A 23900-nucleotide genomic window follows, 5' to 3' on the forward strand; every position below is an offset into this window, starting at 1 on the left:
TTTTGCTCCAAAGACACGCAGTTGGAGGTGTAGAAGCATGCAAGGATGTGAACATCAATGACGTCTTCGATGCTGCAAAGAAGTTCATCGTTACGGCTTACGAGCTCGCTAACACCTCTCCCTAAAAAGACGGCAATCTTGGAGATAATGTTGTCTTGCCTACGCGTCCTTGGTCCTTAAGTCGTTTGTATTTGCATGTGTCATTTTTCAAACGTCTGACATTTTTAGCATCTGTGTTTGTAGACCTTCTATTCCTCTCATAAAGTATTTAGTGCTACGATTGTTAAACTGATAACAGTAGTTCGAAGTATTTACAAGAAGCTATATTTAAGAAGTACATGTGTTTTTGATCTTTTATTTGAATACTCTGAATTTGTTTTCAGTGGTAATCATACATGGTTATCTGAAATAGTACTCGAGTAAGGCATTATAGCACTCCGCATAGTTATCCTGTACATGTACTGATAATCGACCATGGCATTGACCTATTGTTGTTTTCACTTGCACCCTGATATATATATGTATAGCATTACAATTCTATATTTTTAGGAAAAGCATATAGTCCGAAATGACCTATTTTATAAAACATATTATGTTGCAGTACATTTATGTAGCAAAGCTACATTACGCGGAACATAAGTTATAGATATTATTACACATTCAGCAGAAGGTTTCATTTAAAACGAGTAAAGGGAGTCTTAATTTTCCCCTATTTAGCGAACCACCTCCAAATCTTCACCTACTTTCAAGATTGCAGTAGGCGCTGCTGGATAATAAACCAGTCTAACATCATTTGCAGAACTCTTTGGAACACCAGTGTATGTAGCATTCCTCACACCTGTTGTGGATATTATGGACATCCGAACAGTCAGGGACGGGTCCATTCCATGAGCGGGCGTAAGCAGTTCCATCCTTTACTCCCATGCGTTCCACTGACGCCAAAACAAAGTCACCCATAGCTAAAACATCTCCCCATGGGTAGCTGAACAATACATCCGTGAAGAACTCTCCTAGCTCTTTCTCTCCAGAACAGATTGCCAGCATCGCCATTACAAAAGTTGCCTCTGGGACAAGGTTAACAGCTTTGAATATTTGTTTCTTGGCCAAACAAATATCCTTCTCCCAAACAGCATACCTCAGCCCTTCCAAGTAGTGCGCCTCTGGTTTATTAGCCGCCAAAGCTGCTTCAAACGTTTTCCGGAACATCCCTTTTTTGGACATCAGCGATGGATGTTCTAGGTACTCCTTCATTAGACCAGTCCACATTATTTGTATTGAAATTTTGTATGTGTTTGGTTGTTTTGGTGGTGTTGTAGGTTTGATTACAACTGATCCACCATTGTTTATATATTGGAGGTCACATTTATTGTCAAATGTGGTTGGTTGGTGTGCTGGTAGAGAAGTGGCTGTCTTAAATTTTACCAGCCACCAAACGAAACCCAAACCTATGATTACACTAACTCGTTTAACAGATTAACTAAACATTGGCATTTTGTAAAACAACATCTAACCTGAAATGATATTTGCCAAATTTCCTAAACCCTAAATCCAATATTTGGTCCCAATATAATTGATTGAAGTCAAGGCTTCCTACTTCAGGGAGTGGCTGAACTCACGTTTAGTTGATATGAAGCTATTTCTCCTGGTTTTAATTACATGATATCTAAATTTTATAAAACATAAGCAGTAGTACATAAAACCATCCCGTTTCATAATGTAGCATTGATTTTACACAGAAAACAAATTCCAAATAGCACTAGTACGACCACAAAAAACATTGGGGGCAGATTGCAATATTTACAACAAAAGGCCACATACGGCTTGTGCGAAGCACTACGGCTACTACTTGAGTGCATTTAGTCCTCTGCTTCTGTCGCCACACTAGAAGCAATGACTCTATGCTACTTTGTACATGGAATCAAGTAGCGTCCATTTCTTTAAACTCCATCGACGATGGACTTCCCCTTCATAGCTTAATACTCTGTACAAACCAGGCAACGGGATGGTAGGATGCCCTGGTAATAGAGACTTGTTTAATTTCAGTAACTAAAGTGAACAATGCGTATATTTAAGAAAGTTGTATGTCATTAAGAGTCTGCCTAATTGACTAATAAGGACAATCAAATACGAAAGAAGTTGCTAACCTTTATATAGGCATTTTGCACGTTGCCCTATTATGGCCTGTGCCGGTGCAACGTGAACAGCGTGTCACAACTCTTTCTCTAACCTGTGATTTAAAAGACAATGCAGGATTCATAAAGGATTGACAAGAACGGTGTAAAAGGAAAACATCATGCGTGTAAAAATGGTTTACCGGGAACTCTCCACGAGATGGGATGCGTTTCTTCTTTGGGCGCCCAGGAGGCCTGCGAGTTATGGGTGGAAATAACATCAAGGAGCCTACAGCATCTGGAAGTGTTCCAGCTTCTCGCACATCAGGGACGGGTTTAATAGAGTTTTGGTAGGACATCCGCCAATGGTTTACCGAGTACACTGGCGCCGTAATCCCATGGATGGGGAGCCCTTCTGCAACAGCTGCAGATATTGCGTGAGGGCAAGGTAGTCGCAATAAATCAAATGCCTGCAGGAACACGTTCTGTCTACAAGTTTGACATAATGGGAAACCTCCCCGGTCCCGATAACCTCATACTCAAACTTATCAACACGCTTAACCCCAAACCTGACAGACTTTTCAAAGTTCTGGTGGATCACTTCTCTCAGCTTTGGTGGGATTTCAGAGATTTCAGACCTACCAGCTTCACGCCGCATTGCAAACCAACTACATTTTTTTATTAAATCGTTTATTATTATCTATATATACATTTTTGAAGTACATTTTGGGTTCTACCCTTTTATTTATACTTATTTAAATTGTTATTTTGCAAAATTGATCCCTAAACAATTCAAAAAACTCAATTAGCAAAATCAAAGAAATCTACCAAAAACGTAATATTTTATTGCCTGTAGATCAACAACATATCTATAAATTTACTATAATCTCTTAAATTTTTAATGTTTGAACCGATTTTCCATAACAAAATAATTCACAATCTCTACATAATAAGCTATTAATTAGCATTAATATTCAAAAAAGATTTTCAAGATCTCAAACTTGCTCAGCAAGATTTTCTCGCTTTTTATATTCAGATTTGATCATTTGAACCAAGTCCATTTCGGGTTGGTCATATCAGCATTTGCTTTTATGATAAAGATGTTAATCTAGCAAAAAAAAAACAATTGCTTTGGTGAGCCTTTCAATAGCTTATGTTTCTAGATAACAACGAAAGAGAATGACTTTTGAGTTTATTTTCATTTACTAATTTGTTTTTTTACTTCTGTGCAGGATTATTTGATTTCCTCAGTTAAAAATTTCAATTTGACAACATGACGTCCGACCTATCTATAAACAAAGGCAGATGATTTTTACCAGGTATATCGTACTAAAGCCTTTGTTGGTTATTTTTACAGGTATAATTTATATATATTCATTACTTAAAGATTTCAGTTTTAGGTATAATTTGTATATATTCATTACTTAAAGATTTCAGTTTTTTAACACTAAAAATCCTTTTTTGAATGAGTAAGTTGCTATATTTCATGTGATTCGATGAGGTATATGTGATAAATAATATTTTCAATTTGAAATATCTATTGACTCTCCAAAATCTCTAACCGTGTCTTTGCAGCTCTCCAAACATTGCGTTCATCGGTAAGCCGATGATAAGGAAAATACAAGAATTTTCTAACAAAAATGAAACAACAATATCTTCGTCATATTTGTTTAAAATTTTAAATCTTCTACAATCAAATCAATCTTAATTTTTGTTTACCAAAACTGCTTACTAAATATGTAGGAAATATACTTATTTAAATTTCCTGTTTTTTAATTATAAAACTATTGTATATACTATAGTTTATTTATGTATTTATTTCCATCAAATACCTAAATCGTGCGATTAGAATATTAACTAAATATTTGACAAAAAAAGAATATTAACTAAATTTTTATCATTTATTTTACCTCTCAACAATATGTATCCGAATATAAGAAATCGGATCTGCAAACAAGTAAATGCCATAAATTTCGCTTTAATTGTTATACATATATTTGAAAGAAAAAAATTATAGAAACTAATTAACTCTGCTTTACTTCCTAGTAAGAAAATAAATATGCGGCTTCACTATGATGGGCCTTAACCTATCCGTGTTTGTTAGTTTTAAATATGTTTATTTTTTCTGCTCATGTTTATAAAATGAGACAAAGAAAGACCAAAAAAAAATCTAGAATTCTTAACTTCGAATCAAGGGAAACTAATAATTAAATAGTGATTTGAAAGTTTGTATCCGGATTATATTGGTTCTTTAGACGAACTATATAACTATACCATATATAAGAAAAATTTAAACTTTAAAATGTTATGAAAATCAAACTTTAAAATTTTTTAAAAATATTACAGGACAATATTAAATGGTGAAACAAGTTCAGATCACTATTAATAATTTGAAACTAGCTAATGACCCGCGTTGTTACCGCGGAGAATTTTTTATTTATTTTGTTATTTGTTAATATGTTTATGTTGTATCATTCATTTACATATTATATAATATAGTACTAAATGGTGAGTTTTGTTTCATAGTAAATTACTAATAGGTAGGCCTGGAAACTACTACCGATATCCGTATTCGACCCGTTTTTTGGTTTGTATCCGCTCCATGAAAAGGTACCCATAGCTTTAGGATTGAGTGAAAGATATAATAATTATATTATCCGTGAATAATGATCGAGTATCAGATATTAATTTAGTTTTTGAGTGTCTCGTTACCCGTCTCATTACTCGTTTTATTACCCGACTCATAAATACACGTTAATATTTTGTAGAATAATGTTACCAGTGAAGGAAATATTTATGTAAATTTAGATTTGTTTGTTACAAAATAATAGTAGAAAAATTATTAATTCTATACATTTTATAAAATCATAGTATATTTTATTTTGCTTAAGGTCATATTCTGATTTTGACCCGTAGTTGGTACTACTATTTTGGTTTGGTGCAATATCAAATTCGTTAATTATACATTTGGTAAAGCTAAAAAAACCCAACAAAACATGTATTGACCCGTGATTTGGTATTACAAATTAATATGATCGTGTTTAGAGATCTTAATATGCCAAATTTACAAATTGAAGTTATTGCCTTATTGGTATAACATGTTATATATTAATTTTATAGGTGAAAAATACAATTAGGTTATGTATATTATCAACATTATACACTTATTAGTATTGTTTATATAGTGAATATTATGTATAAACAATTAATTTTTTGACAATTAAATTGTTTGTTATTATTTCCTAAGATTTATGAAACAATAAATAAGTTTTAATATTTTGTAAACAAATCTAAACTTTTTTTTGTTTATTAGAATAATTAAAATATAATAGCGTTTTCGTAATATGTCACATCGGAACTGGTTAAATTTTTAACAACATAGCTTAAATAAGTATATATATATATATTTTAAAAATAGAAACAATGTTGTATCTTAATTTTAATATATATTTGTTATTATTAAATGATTTAGATATGTAAGTATTTAATCTTAGTTTTATAAATAAATTTAAGTTTTATATTTTTCTAAATAGTTTGTTATTGTTTCCTAAAATTTCTGAAACAAGAAATAGAATCTGTTTAATTATTTTATTACATAATTTCGAAATTATTTTATTATTATTTTTATTAAATAATTCCGAAATTATTTTATTAATAATTTCTTGTAAACTAATAAATTAATAATTGCTATTTTTTAGGTAATCATTTTCTGGTTACAACAAATTAATATTAAGATTTTGTTATTATATTTTGTATTAAAAATACAATGGCATTTTATGTAATATCTTACCTAAAGTAAGGTTATTTGTTTATAGAGTTGCTTAAATAATATAATAGAGATATCATTAACTCAGTGTTACAATACATATAATTCATCATTTCATAAATTTGTTAACACCATCGGTATTAGAATATAAGACATATCTAATTGAGTTGATTAAATTACGATCATGTAAAAAATAAACTGTTTTAGCGGTATACCGCGGGTTAAACCTACAATTAACAGTCATACAATCTTAGGGGGGTTATTGGATCTTTGATTTTAATGGATTTAGAAATCCATGTTAAATCATGTGTTATTCAATCATTCATTTTAAAATCTTTATTAAAATTCTGTGTTATTGGATCTATGAATTCTAAATCCTAATTAAAATCACCCCTTATTCATTATTAAAGATTTGAGTATGGATTTGATTTCATATTGGATTTGGATGGATTTGAAAATATGTTTTACTTATAAATATAGAGATTGAAATCCTTGGTCTCCACCTAGTTATTTGGGTGGATTTGGAAAAAAAATCACAATACGTAATAATGAAAGAAAGAATGACATGATAATAATAAAAAGCATAAAGAGTGTGTTCATGCACAAACATAACAATACGTATCGGACATGATAAATTATGAAGCACCTAATAAAAAATCAAGGGGTTCGAAGACAAAAAATCATGAAGCACCTAATAAAAATAATTCAACTTATAAACAGAAAGCAGAAAGGATGATCCCCTAATAATATTTAGCACTCCATCACGTTACGCTAAATCCAACCATAACGCTCATCAGTGGACATGCTAACAAAGACTTCTTTCATTCCTAATTGGTGAATCACTTTGACTGCATCGTAACGAACGTTTTCTTCCAAATTAGGAACTTCTTTGATAGCTTCCCATACATTATTTCTTTTCTTCTCGACCTCTCTTTGTTCAGCTTCTCTTTGTTGTCTTGTTTCTCTTTCTTGTATTAGATCGAAGAGTTTATGAGTTACTGTTGTCAATGAATTCATCTCAGCATGGACATCTGTTGAACCTTCAGATTGACTTGATGGTTCACTTACATTGTTAGTATTGCTTCTATGCTTCCTTCTTAAAGGTAGTTTGTCTAGAGTGCCCCTTGCATTGCTGCATACAAAAGACAAAGGTGTTTTATAATTTTCTGCGAAAGTTTACATAATTTTCTGCGAAAGTTTTGTCGAACGGATATTTTTCCAGAAGAAATCGAGAGTGCAGAAGAAGTTGTCGAAGAAATTAATGACGATGATAATGCTGAAGTACTTACAACCCAAGAACAACAAAGAGAATATGCCAATGAGTGGAGAGAGACAATAGCATCAAACATGTGGACTGATTCACTTGAGAATACTACATAAGAGATTATTTTTATAAGTTCTATTTCTTTTATAATTTTTGAATTCTATTCTCTAGGATTTTCAAATCCACTTTCTTTGACTTTCAAATCCACATTATTTGATTTTCAAATCCATATTATTTGATTTTAAAATCCATGGATTCCATATGGATTTCCAAATCTTATAAGGATTTCAAATCCATTAAAATCAAGGATCCAATAACCCCCCCCCTTAAGCACTAAACAAAATTAAAAATTAATAAACAAATCTATATTAACATTTTTGAAGTACATTTTGGTTTATGCCCTTTAAGTTTTACTTATTATTTTTTATTTTTTACAACATTAACTCCTAAAACAATTCCATAAATAACATTGCAGAGAAACTCAAATACTAAACTTTCTTAAATTGACCAACATTTGTTACATTTATTGCCATAAAATCTTAACAACAACTCTACCCATTAAAATTTTAATCCATTAAATCTCCAAAACTATTTTTATGGATGCTAAAATCTCTCAAATTTAAATGATATACAATAGATTTTCCATAACAAAAGTTTACAATCTCCATAATTATATTAACATTAATAAAATTCCTAAACCAAAAATTCAATTATAAAATATTACCTTAAATATGCTGGAAACCCCCATATAATTTGGTTTATTTTTTATTTTTTTGAGGAATTACCAAAAAATTAAAATTCTATTAATTATCATAAACTATATATATTGACATGGAAAAATTATAAACTATAAAAATATGCTAATTTGGTAAAACAATTAACATAATTAAACTTGATAAAAAAACATATTTTGATTATTATTTTTTACGCAAAAACTTATTTTGATTTTGGTGAGACGGGTTGACATTAATCTCATATAGGAAGGTAAGTGGAATTGTTTTTTTTTAAACACTTTTAGATGTGTACCAGGAGATAAATGTATTACTAGACTATACATATATTACACAGGTTAAAACTTTGAAAACACTACAAAAATCCTATACTTTGAATAATATCAAATACCTGTAAAATTTTTTATTTTTAAAATTAATAAAACAATAATAAAATAACAAATAAATACAATATAAATTTTAAATTTTTAAAATTAAAAATATTGTCACCGCGAATTAAATCCTAATTTTTTCTGTTGACCTAATATCACTTTCAAAAAACAACAAAATAGTTTTGATATTCTCGGTAAATTTTTTTTTAATTGATCCAGAAATATAGGGAAATAATTTATCTTAATACTCAAATAAATTGTCTAAGAATTTTCAAATTCCTTAAAAACTCTCAACACCATTACGGCATTATCGCCTTAAATTTTTTAAAGAGAGCCTAATATTTTCAATAACCGCTTTAATTTTTGCCAAAATTTCCCCAACTCATTGGGAACCCCTAAAAATATGTCAAAGCTATTTAACATCTCCCTCTACCTCTCAAAATCGTTCTCTACGGCAGTTTTTTCTTTTTCTTTCTAGAGCGATTAATTGGTTTGTCTTTTAATCCAGAGATCTCATTCCAAGGTAACTATTTCTACAAAATTCTGAATTTTTATTATGTTAATATAGATGTTAAACTACTAATCTCTGGTTTGTCTCTGTTAGTCGTTTAAAAATTAAGGTCAAAGTAATACTTTCTTAACTTCATACTGTTCTAAGATTTTATTAAGATCAAATATCTGTGATTAATTTATTTATAGTATAACCTCAATTTTATCTCTATATACTATTTTTTACTCGGTCGTGAATTATGTTTTTGGACTACATGTGAATTACGTACGTGTGGTGTATCGAGGTTTGCTGTGAACTACGTGTGGTGTATAAAGGTTTGTTGTGAATTACATGTGTGGTGTGGTTTAGTTTAGTGTGAACTGCGTGTGTGTGGGGTGTGGGATTGGTTTGGTGTGAATTACTGTACATGCTTGTGGATTAGAGTTTACTTTAAAAATCAAACAAATATTTCTTGTTTTCTTATACTTGTAAGGAAGAACAATAGGTTTTACATTAATTGGTGTTTCTTGTGAGGTAGTCTTAATTAGTCATCTTATAGTGTATGTGCTCATGTATATGCTCTTTATTTATGTAGATTACTGGAATATCTAAACAAGTCCATGTATTTGGACATGAAGCGTTTCGTGAGGGTGCTTCTTCGAGTGCACCACAAGCTTCTGAAGAAATAGAGACATTGACATATCGGCTACAAGAGATGGAAACTAATCTGAATAAAAGCTTCGAAAGAAAATCAAATATATTTAGAAAAAGGTTTAAAACTATGGAAAAACTTGTTTAGTCCTTTGCAAGTTAAAATCCCTAGATTTAACTCTTCCACCTTATTTAACTATTATGTTTTCTATTTATGCTTGCTATTGTTTAATTTGTATTTCCCTCAAGTTGTGTTTCTCGATTAACTTTGTGTTTTGCGTCTTAGTTTGTTATGTAAATATTAAGCTTTGCTAGTTATTTTAAAATTTAATATTTTTATTCTATAATTATATTTTTATGAAATGGTGACTGCAAGTACTAAAAAAATTGTATCTATTTTTTTGTGGGTCTTCACGTTATTTTACGAATTCGGTATTAAAAAAAGTCACAAATGAAAATCAACTTGTGACCATATGACTAATCGAGTCGCTAACTGTGTTGGATTTGTAATCTTATTGTGGTCACAAAATGTAACAGATCAGTGACTCATATATGGTAATAATTTGTGACAAGTATATGACAATTTTTATGTCACATTTTGTGGCATAATTGTGACGGTAATGTTTGTCACAGATTGTGTCATTTTGGTGACTATTTGTATGTCGTCACAATATGTGACAAATTGTTGCCATTTAAAAAAGTTACAAAAAATTGTGACTATTTTGAGACCTACATAGATTTGTGACCATTTTATTGTGACTATTTTGAGACTTACATAGATTTGTGACCATTTTATTGTGACATTGTGAAAATCATATCATTCTCCTCACAATGAAAAGTTTGCGACAAAATATTTATATATTATGATTGTTATAATGGTAACAATATTCACTTTTTATTGTAGTGAAGAAGATTCGAGGAACCACCCCTGCTGCTGCTACGAATGATATGAACTTGGTTCACTCTACTCCTAAGCAGGTGGAGCTTTGTTTGCAGAGGACTGAGCTCGCTAACGAAACTGAGAGATGGTATTCAAAGCCTACGAATCCTGATCGGTTTGTCTTTTTTTTTTTTTTTTTTTTTTTTTTTTTTTTTTTTTTTACTCTCTAGTATGCATCTTTTGAGTCTTTTTATATATTGTGCATATTAGCTTGTGGAACTAATCCTAGGTAACTCGTTGCCGTATTTTTTTCTTTATGACTACAACCTGTGTGGTTCTCTTAATGTTCTCCTTGTCCCATATACAGTATGGAATGACTGGAATCGGTAAGATTTGTTCAGAAGACTTTTTGAAGTTTTCTTGTGAAAATAATTTGGAAAACTTATGACTTAGGAGACCTTTTCTCATGGCCGCTTGGAGAATCCCTGGTGTTGCTCCTTTCGCCTTCTGCCTTTTCTTCGCTAAGTTGGTCTCAACAACACTTTCCTCTACTGGCTTCCTTTCTATGTCAGCCACAACAGTATGTTTTCTCATCATCTCTCCTTCCTTTGACCCTCTAAAGTTGTAGCCTTGATATAATAGGGTATTGACTGAATTACGTGATGCAGTGATCGGAGGAGAGTACCTGACTGTCCGAGGAGACATCAGGAAACCTGTCGACACTCTTCGATGTTGGAGGCGTGGTTGGATGAGTCTTAGCCGCCGGATACATCTCTGATCAACTGGACGGAAGAGCCATCACAGCAGCAGGATTCATCTACTTGTCTTCGGACATATCTCAATGACCATCAATGTCATCCTCATGTTCACATCACGAGTCTTTGTCAATGAACCATTCGCTCTCATCACAACAGCTGATCTCGGAACACACAAATCTCTAAAAGGCAATTCAAGGGCTTTGGCTACAGTCACAGCTATCATAGACGGCACAGGATCCGTAGGTGCTCCGACTGGACCGGTACTCACTGGTTACATCTCTGCTATTAGCTGGGACGCAGTGTTTTACATGTTGATGACTGCAGCTTTCATCTCTGGATTGCTTCTCACTAAACTAATCATAGCACAAGTCAAAGCTATATTGTTTGGATCAGAAGATGAAGTAGCTTCATCATCATCATCACCATCACCAGCAAGCAGAGCTCCCATTGATCTCCTCATTTAAAACTTTTAACAATTTCACTAGAGAGAGACATTTTTTTAATCTTTTAAAGTTCGTTCCTTTTTTTTTTTTTACCAGCTCTGTTCTGTTAACATGATCAATGTCTTAATTTCTAAAGTTTGAATGAGAATAAAATTGACCTAATTTGATTGTAGAAAGCGATAAAACGGATCAAATCTGAGAAAAAGAATCTTCCTTTGATTGTTAAACTTGTATGAATTTACAATCCCGCACACACAAAGCCCCCGTTAAAAAGTATAACAAAAGAACGGTGGTTTGATAGGACATGAAAAGAGAAGAAGATCTTGAAAATTCTGGAAATCGAAGATCCATTAATGGACTTATTAAGGCCCAGTTAGAGTTAAAATTTCTATGGGCTCACTTTGATCCACATGTATCTACTGGAAGATTATGCACCTAACTATGGTTTGTAGATTGAAGAAATCTCTTAATGACATACAGTAAAAGGTGTTTTTGGTTGAATTGGGTCGTATTCAAATCTGTCGGCGTGTCAATATCAAATATCAAAACTATAGTTGTTTATTAATACTAGGGATCATGATCCGGCGCTCCCTTTTTATAAGAAGTAATTTTTTTTATTTATTTGTAATTTGAGATTAATTTCTATTAATAAATGTATTCAAACAATTATATTAATATTTTGACATATTTCTGAAATAAAGTATTTTGGTAAAAAATTGTGTTTTATAATAAATATTTGGAGAGCATAAATTTTTAGTAGTAAAAGTATTACATGTACATATTTGAGTAGCTTAAGTATTAGCGTTGTATATAACGTAAAACCTTTCAATACGATATAATCACCTTTTATGTTGATGATAATTTGGATATCTATACTATTAAAAGGGAAACATTTTTATACCGATTAGGTATCCAAATTATATATTTATAACAGTATAGATATCAATTCAAATTATGGAAACATTTTTATACCTAATGGGACGATAACTTTATGAATTCCTTCTAAATAACTTTTATACTTCTAAATAACTTTATGAATTCCTCTTAACATTTTTATACTTCTAAATAACTTTATGAATTCCTATTTTTGCTAAATCTATTAATTACTAATACGTTAATATCTAATTTGAAACCATAATCAAAATACGCAGACACAAAGCCCCCATCAAAAAGTATAAGCAGAAACAAAACAAAAAAGGTAACAAAAGAACGGTGATTTGATAGGACATGAAAAGAGAAGAAGATCTTGAAAATTCTGGAAATCGAAGATCCATTAATGGGCTTATTAAGGCCCAGTTAGAGTTAAAATTTCTGCTTAAACACAAATTTAGCACAAATTAAGAAGTTTCCAAATCAAGTATATCGTGCTAGGTACTTTATGGACCTATGGTTGGTTTAATATATACGACTAGGGCTGGGCAAAATAACCGATAACCAAATAACCGATCGAAACCGAACCGAAAAAAACCAAACCGAACCGAACCGAAATTCTTCAAATACCCGAATGGTTAGTAAAAATCTATATCCAAACTAACTGAAACCGAACCGAACCGAACCGACAATTAAATGGTTAACCGAAATATCCGAAAACCTAGAAGATATCAAATATTATATACTTAATATTATGCAAAACTATAAAATAAACTTAAAATATAAATTATTTCTAGATTCAAAACAATTAAATATTTTAAATAATCAATATATGTAAATGTTATTATTTTGAATTTACAAAGTTAAATACTATTTTGTAAAATTGAATCCATATTTTTCCCTTTTTTGTATTTTTGTTATTGTATATTTGGTTAATTTTGGTTATATTCGGTTAGTTTTGGTTATATTTGGTTTATTTGGTTAATGTTAATATAATTTATGTTAGTTATGGTTATTTATTTAAATAACCAAACCGAAACCGAACCGAAAGAAACCGAACCGAACCGAACCGAAATTTCAAAAATATCCAAATGGTTACTATATTACTATATCCAAAATAACCGAAACCGAATACAACCGAACCGAAACCGAATGGTTAACCGAATGCCCAGGCCTATATACGACTTTTCAATAAGACCCGAAGACGAGTTCTGAGGTCGAGGGTATTCCGACGGACCGGTCTAATAAAAACTCGCAAAGTACCGAAGCCCGTTAGAGTAAAATGGAGTGGGAACTGCGCGTGTTGGGAAGCCCAACTTTGTAAGAAGATCGACAAAAAAAGTAGGGCAAAAAAATTACAAAACCCGACAAGTTTAACCTAGAATCGCAAAACCTAAAAGCAAAAGCTAATCGACGGCGACGAGAACAAAAAAGAGGAGAAGAAGAAGACTTTGTCGCCGCTCTCAGATCTCGATGGCACCGACGAAAGCGGAAGCTACATGCTTCTTCGACAACCCACCTGTGGTCTCTTCGAGTGAAGAGGAAGAATCTGGTTCATCTGGAGATGAATCTGATTCCTCTGCTGAAGTTTCCGAGTCCGATTCCGAACCCGAGCCTGCTAAGAAGAAGTCAGATGCTTCTGGATCTGCTGCGGCTTTACCCGAGAGTTCAAAATCAAAGCGTCCTTTGAAAGAAGCTGAGCCTGAAGGTAGCAAGAAGCTGAAGATATCAGAGACAGAGCATGTGGTGAAGAAGACGAAAGCAAATGATAATGAATCCATGTTTGATGCTCAGAGTTTGAGTTCCCTCTATGAATCCATAATAAGAGGGGGTTGGAAAAAAGTTGCTGATGGAGCTAAGAAGACACAAGTGGATGAAAAATGGAAGACGCTTAAGGCTAAGGAGGTGGAGCTTAAGGCTAAGGAGGTGGAGCTTAAGGCTAAGCAGGTGGAGCTTTGTTTGCAGAGGACTGAGCTCACTAACGAAACTGCAAAGATGATATTGGAAGCCTACGAATCCTGATCGGTTTGTCTTTTTTTTTACTCTCTAGTATGCATCTTTTGAGTCTTTTTATATATTGTGCATATTAGCTTGTAGAACTAATCCTAGGTAACTCGTTGTCGTATTTTTTGCTTTATGCCCCTATGTTGAATGCTTTGGTTTGGGTATAAGACCCCTTTATTTATCTTGTTCGGTTTCTATGAACCCAGCCAGAAAATAGAATGGCCTTATTAGTTCTTTTATGTTAAGAGCTGTGAAACTACTTGTCAAGATCATATGCATCCTTTGTGAAGTTCAGCTGGTGCCTCCCGAGGACTGCACGGTTAAGAAGCAAACTTAACTTCACATGGTCTTGCAGTTTGCATATCGATAAGAGACTAGAATGATGATACCTCCACGTACGAGATAATGTTTCTGCAGAATCATGTCGATATGTTTTCATCCTATCTTTGACATCGTCGTGCATCACTAAGAATCATAGGCTTTTATCAAATTTATTGAGTTTCTATTGCTCTCACCGTCTCTGATAGATGACAGCGTTTTTGTCGCATTCTTTTCAGAACCTATTATTCCACATGGAAAAAACAACATACTAAATAGTACAATACTTCTCTCCTTATCTTAGAATATTCTACAAGAAGAGCAGCGAGATGTTTCAATCTTTGATTGAAACAATAAGGTAAGCTATTATGAAACATGATACCTCGTGAGCATCTCTCAGACAAGCAGAGAAAAGGTCTCCTAAGTTATAAGTTTTCCAAATTATTTTCACAAGAAAACTTCAAAAAGTCTTATGAACAAATCTTACCGATTCCAGTCATTCCATACTGTATATGGGACAAGGAGAAAATTAAGAGAACCACACAAGTTTGACAATGTAAATTTAAGTACTGTAACATCTACGATGTAGCATTGTAACTTTTGCATACTGTACTCTACATTAAGAGGGAAAGAACCAAGTAACCTTTTGTATAACCTTTCTCCATCACAAGTGTAACATTCTCTAGACAATGTCCTTTGGAAGTGTAATATTTCTATATTTAGTTGACATTGTCCCAAAAAAAAAAAGTGAATTTGGACACCAAAATGAAGTACCATTCCAAAGAATGTTATGTGTAGCTGGGTAGATAAACTAAACAATTAAAGAGTAGAATGTTAGGATTCAGAAACGAGTTAGAGTCAGAGGCTTACGTGCGGGCACAAGCAGATAGCTCGGACGCCGACTTGCTACTTCACATAAACTATTATTAAATAGTTCAACAACATCTGTGTTGAAGGATTCGATTCATATGATACCGTCTTCTTCTGTTTGATTTGTATCTAGTAATAATAATAACTAGGATATATCCCGTGCTTAAAGTACGTGTCAACATTTTAAAAAAAATTTATAATATAATAATAAAAATTATTGTTTTTTTAAAAAAATTATTTTGTTTGAGATAATATTTATTTTTAATTGTTATGTAAATCTATTAGTCTATATGAATACTAATTATTTTAGAATATTATAATATTTTCTTTTTGACGTATTATTACAGTTTTATATTGTTTATTTGTTGTATTTGCATCATATTTTGTGAAATATAAAATAGTAATTTTAATATTATAATTGTGAGTAAATAAAAATTATTAATTTATCATCTATATAAATTTAGTTTTACCAACCCGCCAATGTGAAAATTAAAACACACATTTTCATACATTTAGTAATATATCTTCATTTAAAAAAATTCAAATCACAACATATGTAGAAAATATGCATTTTATTAATTATAAGTATTATATGAAAGTTCTAAACAATTTGTAAATAAAATAAAATAAAGATGATAGGAGAATCATAATTTGAAATCTTAACAAAATCTTCGAATTTAGTTATTAAAAATAATTGTATTGTATACTTGGATATAAAATCTTAGTTTTTAAAATTCTGATTGGTTTATATATTTTTTTAAAAATAATTAGTAATTTCGTACATAATTTATTAGAGAGAGAAAATATTTTTTTAGATTTTTTTAAATTTTTTAATATTTGATATGTGAATATTTTTTATTTTTAATTTAATTATATTTATTTAAATTAGTTAATTAAGCTTAACTATTTTTTTCTAATGGCAATTGAATGTAATTTTTTACACATTTTAAAGTTAGTTTCATATTTGTACTTCTCAATTAATATAGTAGGATAATAATAATAATGATAATAATTAACGTGACAATATATACGTTAAAATTGGCATTATCTATATAAAACTTTAGTGCAACACCGGTGGTGTTTATTGACAAAATATTATGGCAGTGAATGGTAACATGTATAAGTGCGTATTTGAACATTTTTAAAAAAAATCTGATTCATGTTACCATTCATACATTTAGTGAGCAATATGCGTTTTTCAAAAAAAAATGAGAAACCCACTTTGCGTTTTTTAAGGGAAGGTAATATACTCTTGGACCGCCTTTTGTTTGTCCAGAATCAATTAGGTAGCGTTTTTGTAGATTACGCACTGTTATTTTATTCTTTTTTAATTATTTATTTTATAAAGAGAGTAATTATTTATTTATTTTATAAAAAATATTATTTCATTATTCTTCACAAACTACAAAATAATCACTTATAATATGGAAAAACAGATCCAAAAAACTTAATTTAGTTTTAAATTTTTAATCAAAATATAATTTTAAATTATGTCATCTAAAATGTATCATATCTATGTTAACTAAATTTAACAATTTACAAGTAAACTATAGTTTCTTCTATAATGAAATTATTTTTAAAAGATGTATTCTTCATTATTTAAAAAAAAAATTTTTTACATGATTAAAGTTTGGTTTTAAAAGTTCATAAATTATAAATAAAAATAAAAATACTTTTTCACTAACAATCAAAAAAAGAAATTAAAATTATATTAATATAATATATTTGTTTATAATGTGTAACTATAATATGTATTATGCACTTTACCAATCAAACATTATTTTGTACCGCTTATTTTGGAATAACCGCACTTGTCTCGCAAATACATTGATCCCGCACGTACCGCAGTTGAACCGTACCGTACTAACAAATTTTTTGTCCCGCACCACTAAATCCGCAGTTACCATTCGGACCTCCCACAATCTAAAGAAATGGTTTACGTAGAATAACACGAGAATTATTACATCACGTGAGAGAGAATCTTCACGAAAGAGAGAATTAATTATGTCGTTTTCTGGTTATAGCTTCGTCGTATTAGCATTATTCTCCATCGTCTTAACTCAAATCTATGGGTTGAGAAACATAAACCGAATGGATGATCTCCAACCGCAAGAAACGCTAAGGATTCACAACCAGATTCGAGCTGCGGTCGGGGTTGCTCCTTTGGTGTGGGACCCAAAACTTGCTGCGGGACCCAAACTTGCTGCCCATGCGCAAAGCTACGCTAACGTACGATCCGGAGACTGCGCCATAAAACATTCCACCGATGGAACCTACGGCGAGAATATAGCCGCCGGGTGGGTCCAACCTGTCGACACCATGAGCGGTCCGATCGCGACTAAGTTTTGGTTGACGGAGAAGCCTTATTACAATTATGCTACCAACAGATGTAGTGATGTACTGATGTGTGTGGGCATTACACTCAGATTGTCGCTAATCAATCGACCCGACTCGGTTGTGGTACGGTCAGGTGTTTTAATAATGAGTATGTTTGGGTCGTATGTAACTATGCTCCTAGGCCAATGGGTGATGCCAATACTCGTCCCTATTGATGAATCGCATCCGGACTAATCAAAAAGATTAATACGGTGTCAAATGTGAAACATGATCAATATCTATAGATATTAAGATAACATGTTATCATAGACCCAATTATAAGCTACATAGCAAGTTTGTAATCTAGTGGTTTGTAGTAGCATTGTATCAACTATCAAACATAAGGAAACACATGTTTGAGTTATTTCTTTTGAACAGAAAACATCTTTATATATAAAGTTCACTTTACTCACTTTTGGTGCTGCCACATCAACATCTTTATCTGTGTAATAAGCGTATATTTCCCGAGACAGCCCATTTTCGTAGCCCATATTTTCCGAGACAGCCATTTTACGTAATTATTTGTTTCTTATGTTTTCAAAAGCCCATTAGAATTTTTCTCTCAGGGCCTAATATATTATTATTCGTTTACTATGTTCTGGAAATAAAACCCTTACTGCAGGAATATCTACTCCACCGTCAACCGATGTGCGACCTCAAGCGCCACGCCTCTTCAGCCTTCCTGACTTCCATCGCTATCATTTTGTTTTCCTCTGAAACCGTTAATTGATTCCTTCAATGCTTTTTCTTTCAATTGAAGTCTCACTACTTTCCCTTAATTGGTGTTACTTGAATTCCTATATAATGCCATCTTCTCCAATTTCATTCATCTTACAATTCCTTCACTCTCTGAAATTTGTTTTTATAATTATGGATTCCAGTGTTGTTTCATTCGCAAATCTGAAAGCCGGTCGCACATGTCATGGGCCAAGTATGTTCAAGCAAGGCATATAGAAAACTTTTTATGTATTTTGTAGATTGCAAAGAGTAAGCTTTGGTCTTTGTGTTAACTTGTATTTGTAATTCTGTTTTCTTTATCTTACATTTTGTTTTTTTTTGGTGTGTTTGATTGATAATAATTCAAGCTAACATGATTCCATTAGTCTCTTTTGCGATATGATGCAGGAAGATGCTGATCTTCTCTTTAGAAAGCTCTCAAGGTAACACAGCGTTACATAATACTTTTATATGTTTATTTTTTGTATATGCTTTCTTTAATAGCTTCTTGAATCATATTCAAATTTATCTTGTTTGTAGATACCAGAACCACTCATACCACAAGCTGGAGCCCGTGTAATGTCTCTTACTGATGGTCTTTCCAAGGTAGAATGTTTTCATTCACAGCTACTATAAGGTTTCATGTCATCTATTTTTCTTTCTGCATTCAGCAGGTGCATCGCAATTGGTAAAATAAATGAAAATTTGGAGAAGGTGAACAGAGTTCATAAATCCTATTGAAAATAGATTGACGTTAACCCTTCATATTCTTTAACATCTGAGAGACTTTTACCACTAGCTAGCCTGTTTCTAGATAAGTTAAAGGGTTTACAATTTTACACACTTCTGAGTTCTGATATTTGCATCCTAAGTGGTCTGAATATATTTTGTCACTTCAGAGGATCATATGAACCAATACAACTTTTGGGCTTTGCTTATTGCTGTAGTCAAATGATTTAGAGGAATTTCCTACTTGTTTCTGAGGTCTTACTGTCATGTAATTTTGTAGATGTCCAAGTCTGCACCTTCTGATCAGTCTCGGATCAATCTCCTTGACTCAAAAGATGTAAGTAAAATGATGTCACTGGTGTCTAAAATTCTTTTGAAACAGCAGTTTCTCATTGAGCATGAATATGGTACACCGTTCACCATTTCCATGAACGTTCTGACGTCCAATTTTCTTAATTTTTCTTCGTGACAGCCGGTGCAACAATTTACACTGCAATACAACTCACAACATATTATTCATGTGCCATATGTTCTTAGAGCTCATAAAATTATACTTGCCTGGTGATATTTAATGAACACAACGCTTTCTTTGTTGAATTATGTATCATGTTGGTTGTATGTGTTCTTCTGCTACTAAATCCATTTCTCATCCCTCCTTTTGAAAACTGTGTAGTTGATTGCAGACAAAATAAAACGGTGCAAGACAGACTCATTTGCAGGGTGAGTGCTGGTTATGTCGTTTAAAATTTTCTTGCAATGCAAAGTTTGTTTCTTTTTTCTTGTTAAAGTTGAGAAATCTATATTAAAACTTTCTGTTTCTTGCTGTTCTAACAGCCTTGAGTTTGATAATGCTGAGAGACCTGAATGCAAAAATCTCCTCTCAGTATATCAGATTGTTTCGGGCAAGACGAAAGAGGTATGGAAAAGGAGATAATGTCGTTTACTCTTAAAGAATTGGGTTACAGAGATGTTTTCATATGTCATTTATTCCCTTGGCCACAATAACTACTCACAGAGATAATCGGTGAACATATCTTTAATTGGTTGCACGAAGTGGAGGAATGCAAAGATTTGAGCTGGGGTACATTTAAGTCTCTCCTTGCATATGCTTTGATCGAACATCTTAGTCCAATCAAGGTCTGTGAAGCCAAAACCTTAAACCAATCCAATGTTTTCCTTTGAGTTTGCACCATTTTGTCTCATCAAACCGTAGAAAGAAAATTTGAGGTGTTTTTGCAGCTTCCATTAGTAAATGGTTAGAAGGGCATGTCTTATGCATAAGTTATGAAATATATGGTTTTGTATATGTTTCCGTGTCAGGCCCGCTATCAGGAGATAACAGCTGAACCAGAGTATTTGGACAAAATATTGTCAGAAGGTGCGGACAGAGCCACGGAGTTAGGGGATGTTACAATGTGCAATGTGTACCAAGCTATGGGTTTCTACCCAAGGAGGAGATAGTGCCAATTGATATTTGTGGTCGGCCGTTTTGAAGTAACAAGAAAAGAGCAAGTTACATTGCGAAATATTTGTTGATTCTTGAATTTTGATCATTGTTACTTTTTGCAATTACCATGATCTCTCAAAGTTTATCACACTTCCTATTGATCAACCTTTGCTCAAAAGTGAAACAGATTGGTGCACTCACTATATTTTTCCTCCCTCCTTAGTTAGTATGTAATTTTGCTTTTAGGCTTACAAAAAGCCTCCACCAATTAAAATTAATTATGTTACATAATTTGTTACAGAATAAAACACCAAAGAATTTGTTCATCAGTCAAGTGACCAGTTCAATTATCTAAAGTATAGTCCCAATTACTTGCATAAACCAGAGAAAAGGCATATATCCAGATACAATTTGGTGAATAGGGTTGGGTCAAACACGTCCTTCATAAAAAGTCATTATAGATCCATAGATAAACATTCTTCTATATCTAACCTCATGCAGACTGAATTTCTTAACAACAAGCAGCAATTAGAAAGCAGGCGATAATTTTATGCATAGAGTCGTAAAAGATAAACAGCAAACTAAATTATACTTACTGCAAAACCTATTTTTATAAAAAAGTATCCAACAAAGCAACATAAGTAAACAAAATCAAATACAAAAACATACATAAAGATGAATTTACGTAACCAAAAAAATAATATACACAACAAAATCCGGAATACACTTTAATCTAACTACCGCGCGTAGTGCGAGTCAATTGCTAGTAATATATAATATTGATTATTTTGGGCAAAGTAAAATTTGTTGAGCGCCTAAACAAAAACTTTACAAATCATAAATTCAAACAAAAGCGTTAAAGGGCATGTCCATCCCACATAATTGGTGAATGTCTGTAACAAAATTAAAAAATTCAAGTTACAAAAAGTATTAGTATTTAATTGTGAATGATTTTAAAATAGAGACATCTTCCAATAAAAATAATATTAATTTATGTTTTGATCCTCATACTATTGTTTTAATTTTTCCCCCTCCCATTAGTCATCCTTAAACATGGGTGTCTTATATAAATTTTATTAAAATTGTGTTTTAAGTATATTTAATAATGTTATAAATGTTGGTATATAATGTATACAATATTAGGAAAATAAAACTAGAAACTGTAGTTATAGTATAATACATTTTATTAAAAAAAAATATATTACATTATAAAAACAATTCAAACATATATTACAATAAAAAAACATAGAATAATAGAACCATATAAAAACATTATCAATAACTTAATTAACATCGGTTTATTTTGAGTTGTGCCAAATTTTTGCCAAATATGTTCAACCAAATCAGCTTTCAACCGTCAATGTATCTTTCTATCACGAACTTGATTCCAAGCGCTCATCACATTGTTCATATCGGCAATCCTTTCTGTAGAATATGTTAAATCGACATGTGAAGTCTCGCTTCCTTCTCCTTGATGGAATTCTGTGACATTGTACAGACTGTATCTATCTCGTTCATCTTCTACAATCATATTGTGCAATATGATACATGCTCTCATCATCTTTCCTATTTTTGCCTTATTCAAAAAAAGGGGGGGGATTTTTTACAATTGCAAATCGAGCTTGCAAAACCCCGAAAGCACCTTCAACATCTTTCCGGGCAGCTTCTTGATAATGAGCAAATAATGATGCTTTCGGGTCTTGTGGAAGTGAAATTGATTGGATGAATTTTGCCCATTTCGGATATATACCATCAGTGAGGTAGTAAGCCATATTGTAATGTCGACCATTGACAAAGTAATCTACTCTTGGAGCTTGACCTTCTAATATGTCATCAAAAAGTGGTGAACGGTCAAGGACATTAATATCATTTAAAGTACCTGGAGGTCCAAAAAATGCATGCCAAATCCAAAGATCTTGCGAAGCCACAGCCTCTAAAACGATTGTAGGCTTTCCAGATCCACGAGAATATTGTCCTTTCCATGCTGTTGGGCAATTCTTCCATTCCCAATGCATACAATCAATGCTTCCTATCATGCCGGGAAATCCGCGTGCCTCTCCTTGATTGAGTAATCGTTGGAGATCCTCTGTCGTAGGTCTTCTTAGGTACGTACTCTGAAACAAATATATAATTCCCTCCACAAAATTTTCCAAGCATAGCCTTGCGGTGCTATCTGCGAGGCGGATGTATTCATCCACCGCATCTGCTGCACAGCCATATGCCAATAAACGAATGGCTGTTGTACACTTTTGTAATCCAAACAGTCCCAACCTTCCCGTAGCATCTTTTTTTTTGTTGGAAATATGGTACTTCATTGGATAGTGCATCAACAATAAGAATGAACAATGACTTGTTCATTCGAAAACGACGACGGAAACTAGCGTGAGAGTAAGTAGAATTTTCGCTGAAATAATCATTCCATAAATGAGTGTGCCCTTCCTCGCGGTCTCTTTCAATAAAAGCTCTTGGCGGCCTTGAACTAGTTGGCTGTTGATCATTGCCATAATCATCTAGTCAATTTTGAAATAGACTATCAAAGTATCCATCAAACATTTCACCGTACTCATCATCTAAATTTGGAGATGACATGTCATAGAAATATTTAATTCCCAGCAGAAAGATATTTTATGGTGTGAAAAAAAAAATGGGAGCTAGCAAGAGAGATTTGGGAGAAAAGATGTGAAACTTAAAAGAAAGAAGTAGACTGCATTGGGAGTTTTTACAAAATAGAGAAGCTGATTATGAACACTATATATACACGGTCATTCAACTACAAGTTGGGAAAGAAAAAAAAACAAATTAGCCACGGGTTGTCTTGTTCACGGGGTACAAAAAAACAAACCACGGAGCTGACAGAAACACAGGTTAGCAAAAAACAAGCATATTGGAGTGTTGTCTTGTGCCGACTGCTCCCAATCACGGGTTGTCTTTCTGGATTTTATTGTTGTCATGTGCCGACTGCTCCCAATCAGGGGTTCGCTGCATAACATAACATAAACAATTAGAGATTCTTGTTCCATAACATAACAAGACATAACACAACATAACATAACATAACATAACATAACATAACATAACATAACATAACATAACATAACATAACA

At 32.3% G+C, this 23900-nt stretch overlaps 4 protein-coding genes, 1 long non-coding RNA gene and 1 pseudogene across 5 annotated transcripts; 4 read left to right on the forward strand and 2 right to left on the reverse strand.

Moving 5' to 3' along the window:
* On the reverse strand, window positions 1688–2743 carry LOC104747897. Its single transcript, XR_761265.2, has 3 exons — window positions 2315–2743; window positions 2145–2227; window positions 1688–2015 (listed from the first exon to the last, which is right to left on the reverse strand). It is a non-coding gene; the product is annotated as an uncharacterized LOC104747897 (long non-coding RNA).
* LOC104748934 (putative glycerol-3-phosphate transporter 2) lies at window positions 10940–11486 on the forward strand. Its single transcript, XM_019236851.1, has one exon. The coding sequence runs from the start codon at window positions 11106–11108 to the stop codon at window positions 11484–11486; it is 381 nt and encodes a 126-aa protein (XP_019092396.1). The 5' UTR covers window positions 10940–11105.
* Window positions 13635–14598, forward strand: LOC109129038 (GLABROUS1 enhancer-binding protein-like). Its single transcript, XM_019236551.1, has one exon. The coding sequence runs from the start codon at window positions 13809–13811 to the stop codon at window positions 14355–14357; it is 549 nt and encodes a 182-aa protein (XP_019092096.1). The 5' UTR covers window positions 13635–13808; the 3' UTR covers window positions 14358–14598.
* LOC104747898 lies at window positions 17532–18087 on the forward strand (annotated as a pseudogene).
* Window positions 18826–21008, forward strand: LOC104747899 (tryptophan--tRNA ligase, chloroplastic/mitochondrial-like). The gene is made up of 7 exons (XM_019236852.1): window positions 18826–18834; window positions 19161–19226; window positions 19630–19686; window positions 20023–20069; window positions 20184–20265; window positions 20367–20486; window positions 20670–21008. Exons 1-7 carry the CDS (start codon window positions 18826–18828, stop codon window positions 20808–20810), a joined length of 522 nt encoding a protein of 173 aa, XP_019092397.1. The 3' UTR covers window positions 20811–21008.
* Window positions 22234–22832, reverse strand: LOC104748935. The gene is made up of 2 exons (XM_010470509.1): window positions 22404–22832; window positions 22234–22317 (listed from the first exon to the last, which is right to left on the reverse strand). The coding sequence occupies exons 1-2, from the start codon at window positions 22830–22832 to the stop codon at window positions 22234–22236; spliced, it is 513 nt and encodes a 170-aa protein (XP_010468811.1).

The sequence above is a fragment of the Camelina sativa genome, chromosome 15 (genome assembly GCF_000633955.1).
Source record: "Camelina sativa cultivar DH55 chromosome 15, Cs, whole genome shotgun sequence".
In the NCBI taxonomy this organism is placed as follows: domain Eukaryota; kingdom Viridiplantae; phylum Streptophyta; class Magnoliopsida; order Brassicales; family Brassicaceae; genus Camelina; species Camelina sativa.

Bases quoted from the DNA above. Each gene is read 5' to 3' on its own strand.
- LOC104748934 (XM_019236851.1), top strand. From the start codon at position 11,106: ATGACCATCAATGTCATCCTCATGTTCACATCACGAGTCTTTGTCAAT.
- LOC109129038 (XM_019236551.1), top strand. From the start codon at position 13,809: ATGGCACCGACGAAAGCGGAAGCTACATGCTTCTTCGACAACCCACCT.
- LOC104747899 (XM_019236852.1), top strand. The intron at 19,687-20,022 runs GTAAGTAAAATG...AAAACTGTGTAG, and splicing joins ATCTCCTTGACTCAAAAGAT to TTGATTGCAGACAAAATAAA. The intron at 20,487-20,669 runs GTCTGTGAAGCC...TTTCCGTGTCAG, and splicing joins AACATCTTAGTCCAATCAAG to GCCCGCTATCAGGAGATAAC.
- LOC104748935 (XM_010470509.1), bottom strand. From the start codon at position 22,832: ATGATAGGAAGCATTGATTGTATGCATTGGGAATGGAAGAATTGCCCA. The intron at 22,318-22,403 runs GTAAAAAATCCC...ATATGATTGTAG, and splicing joins TGCAAGCTCGATTTGCAATT to AAGATGAACGAGATAGATAC.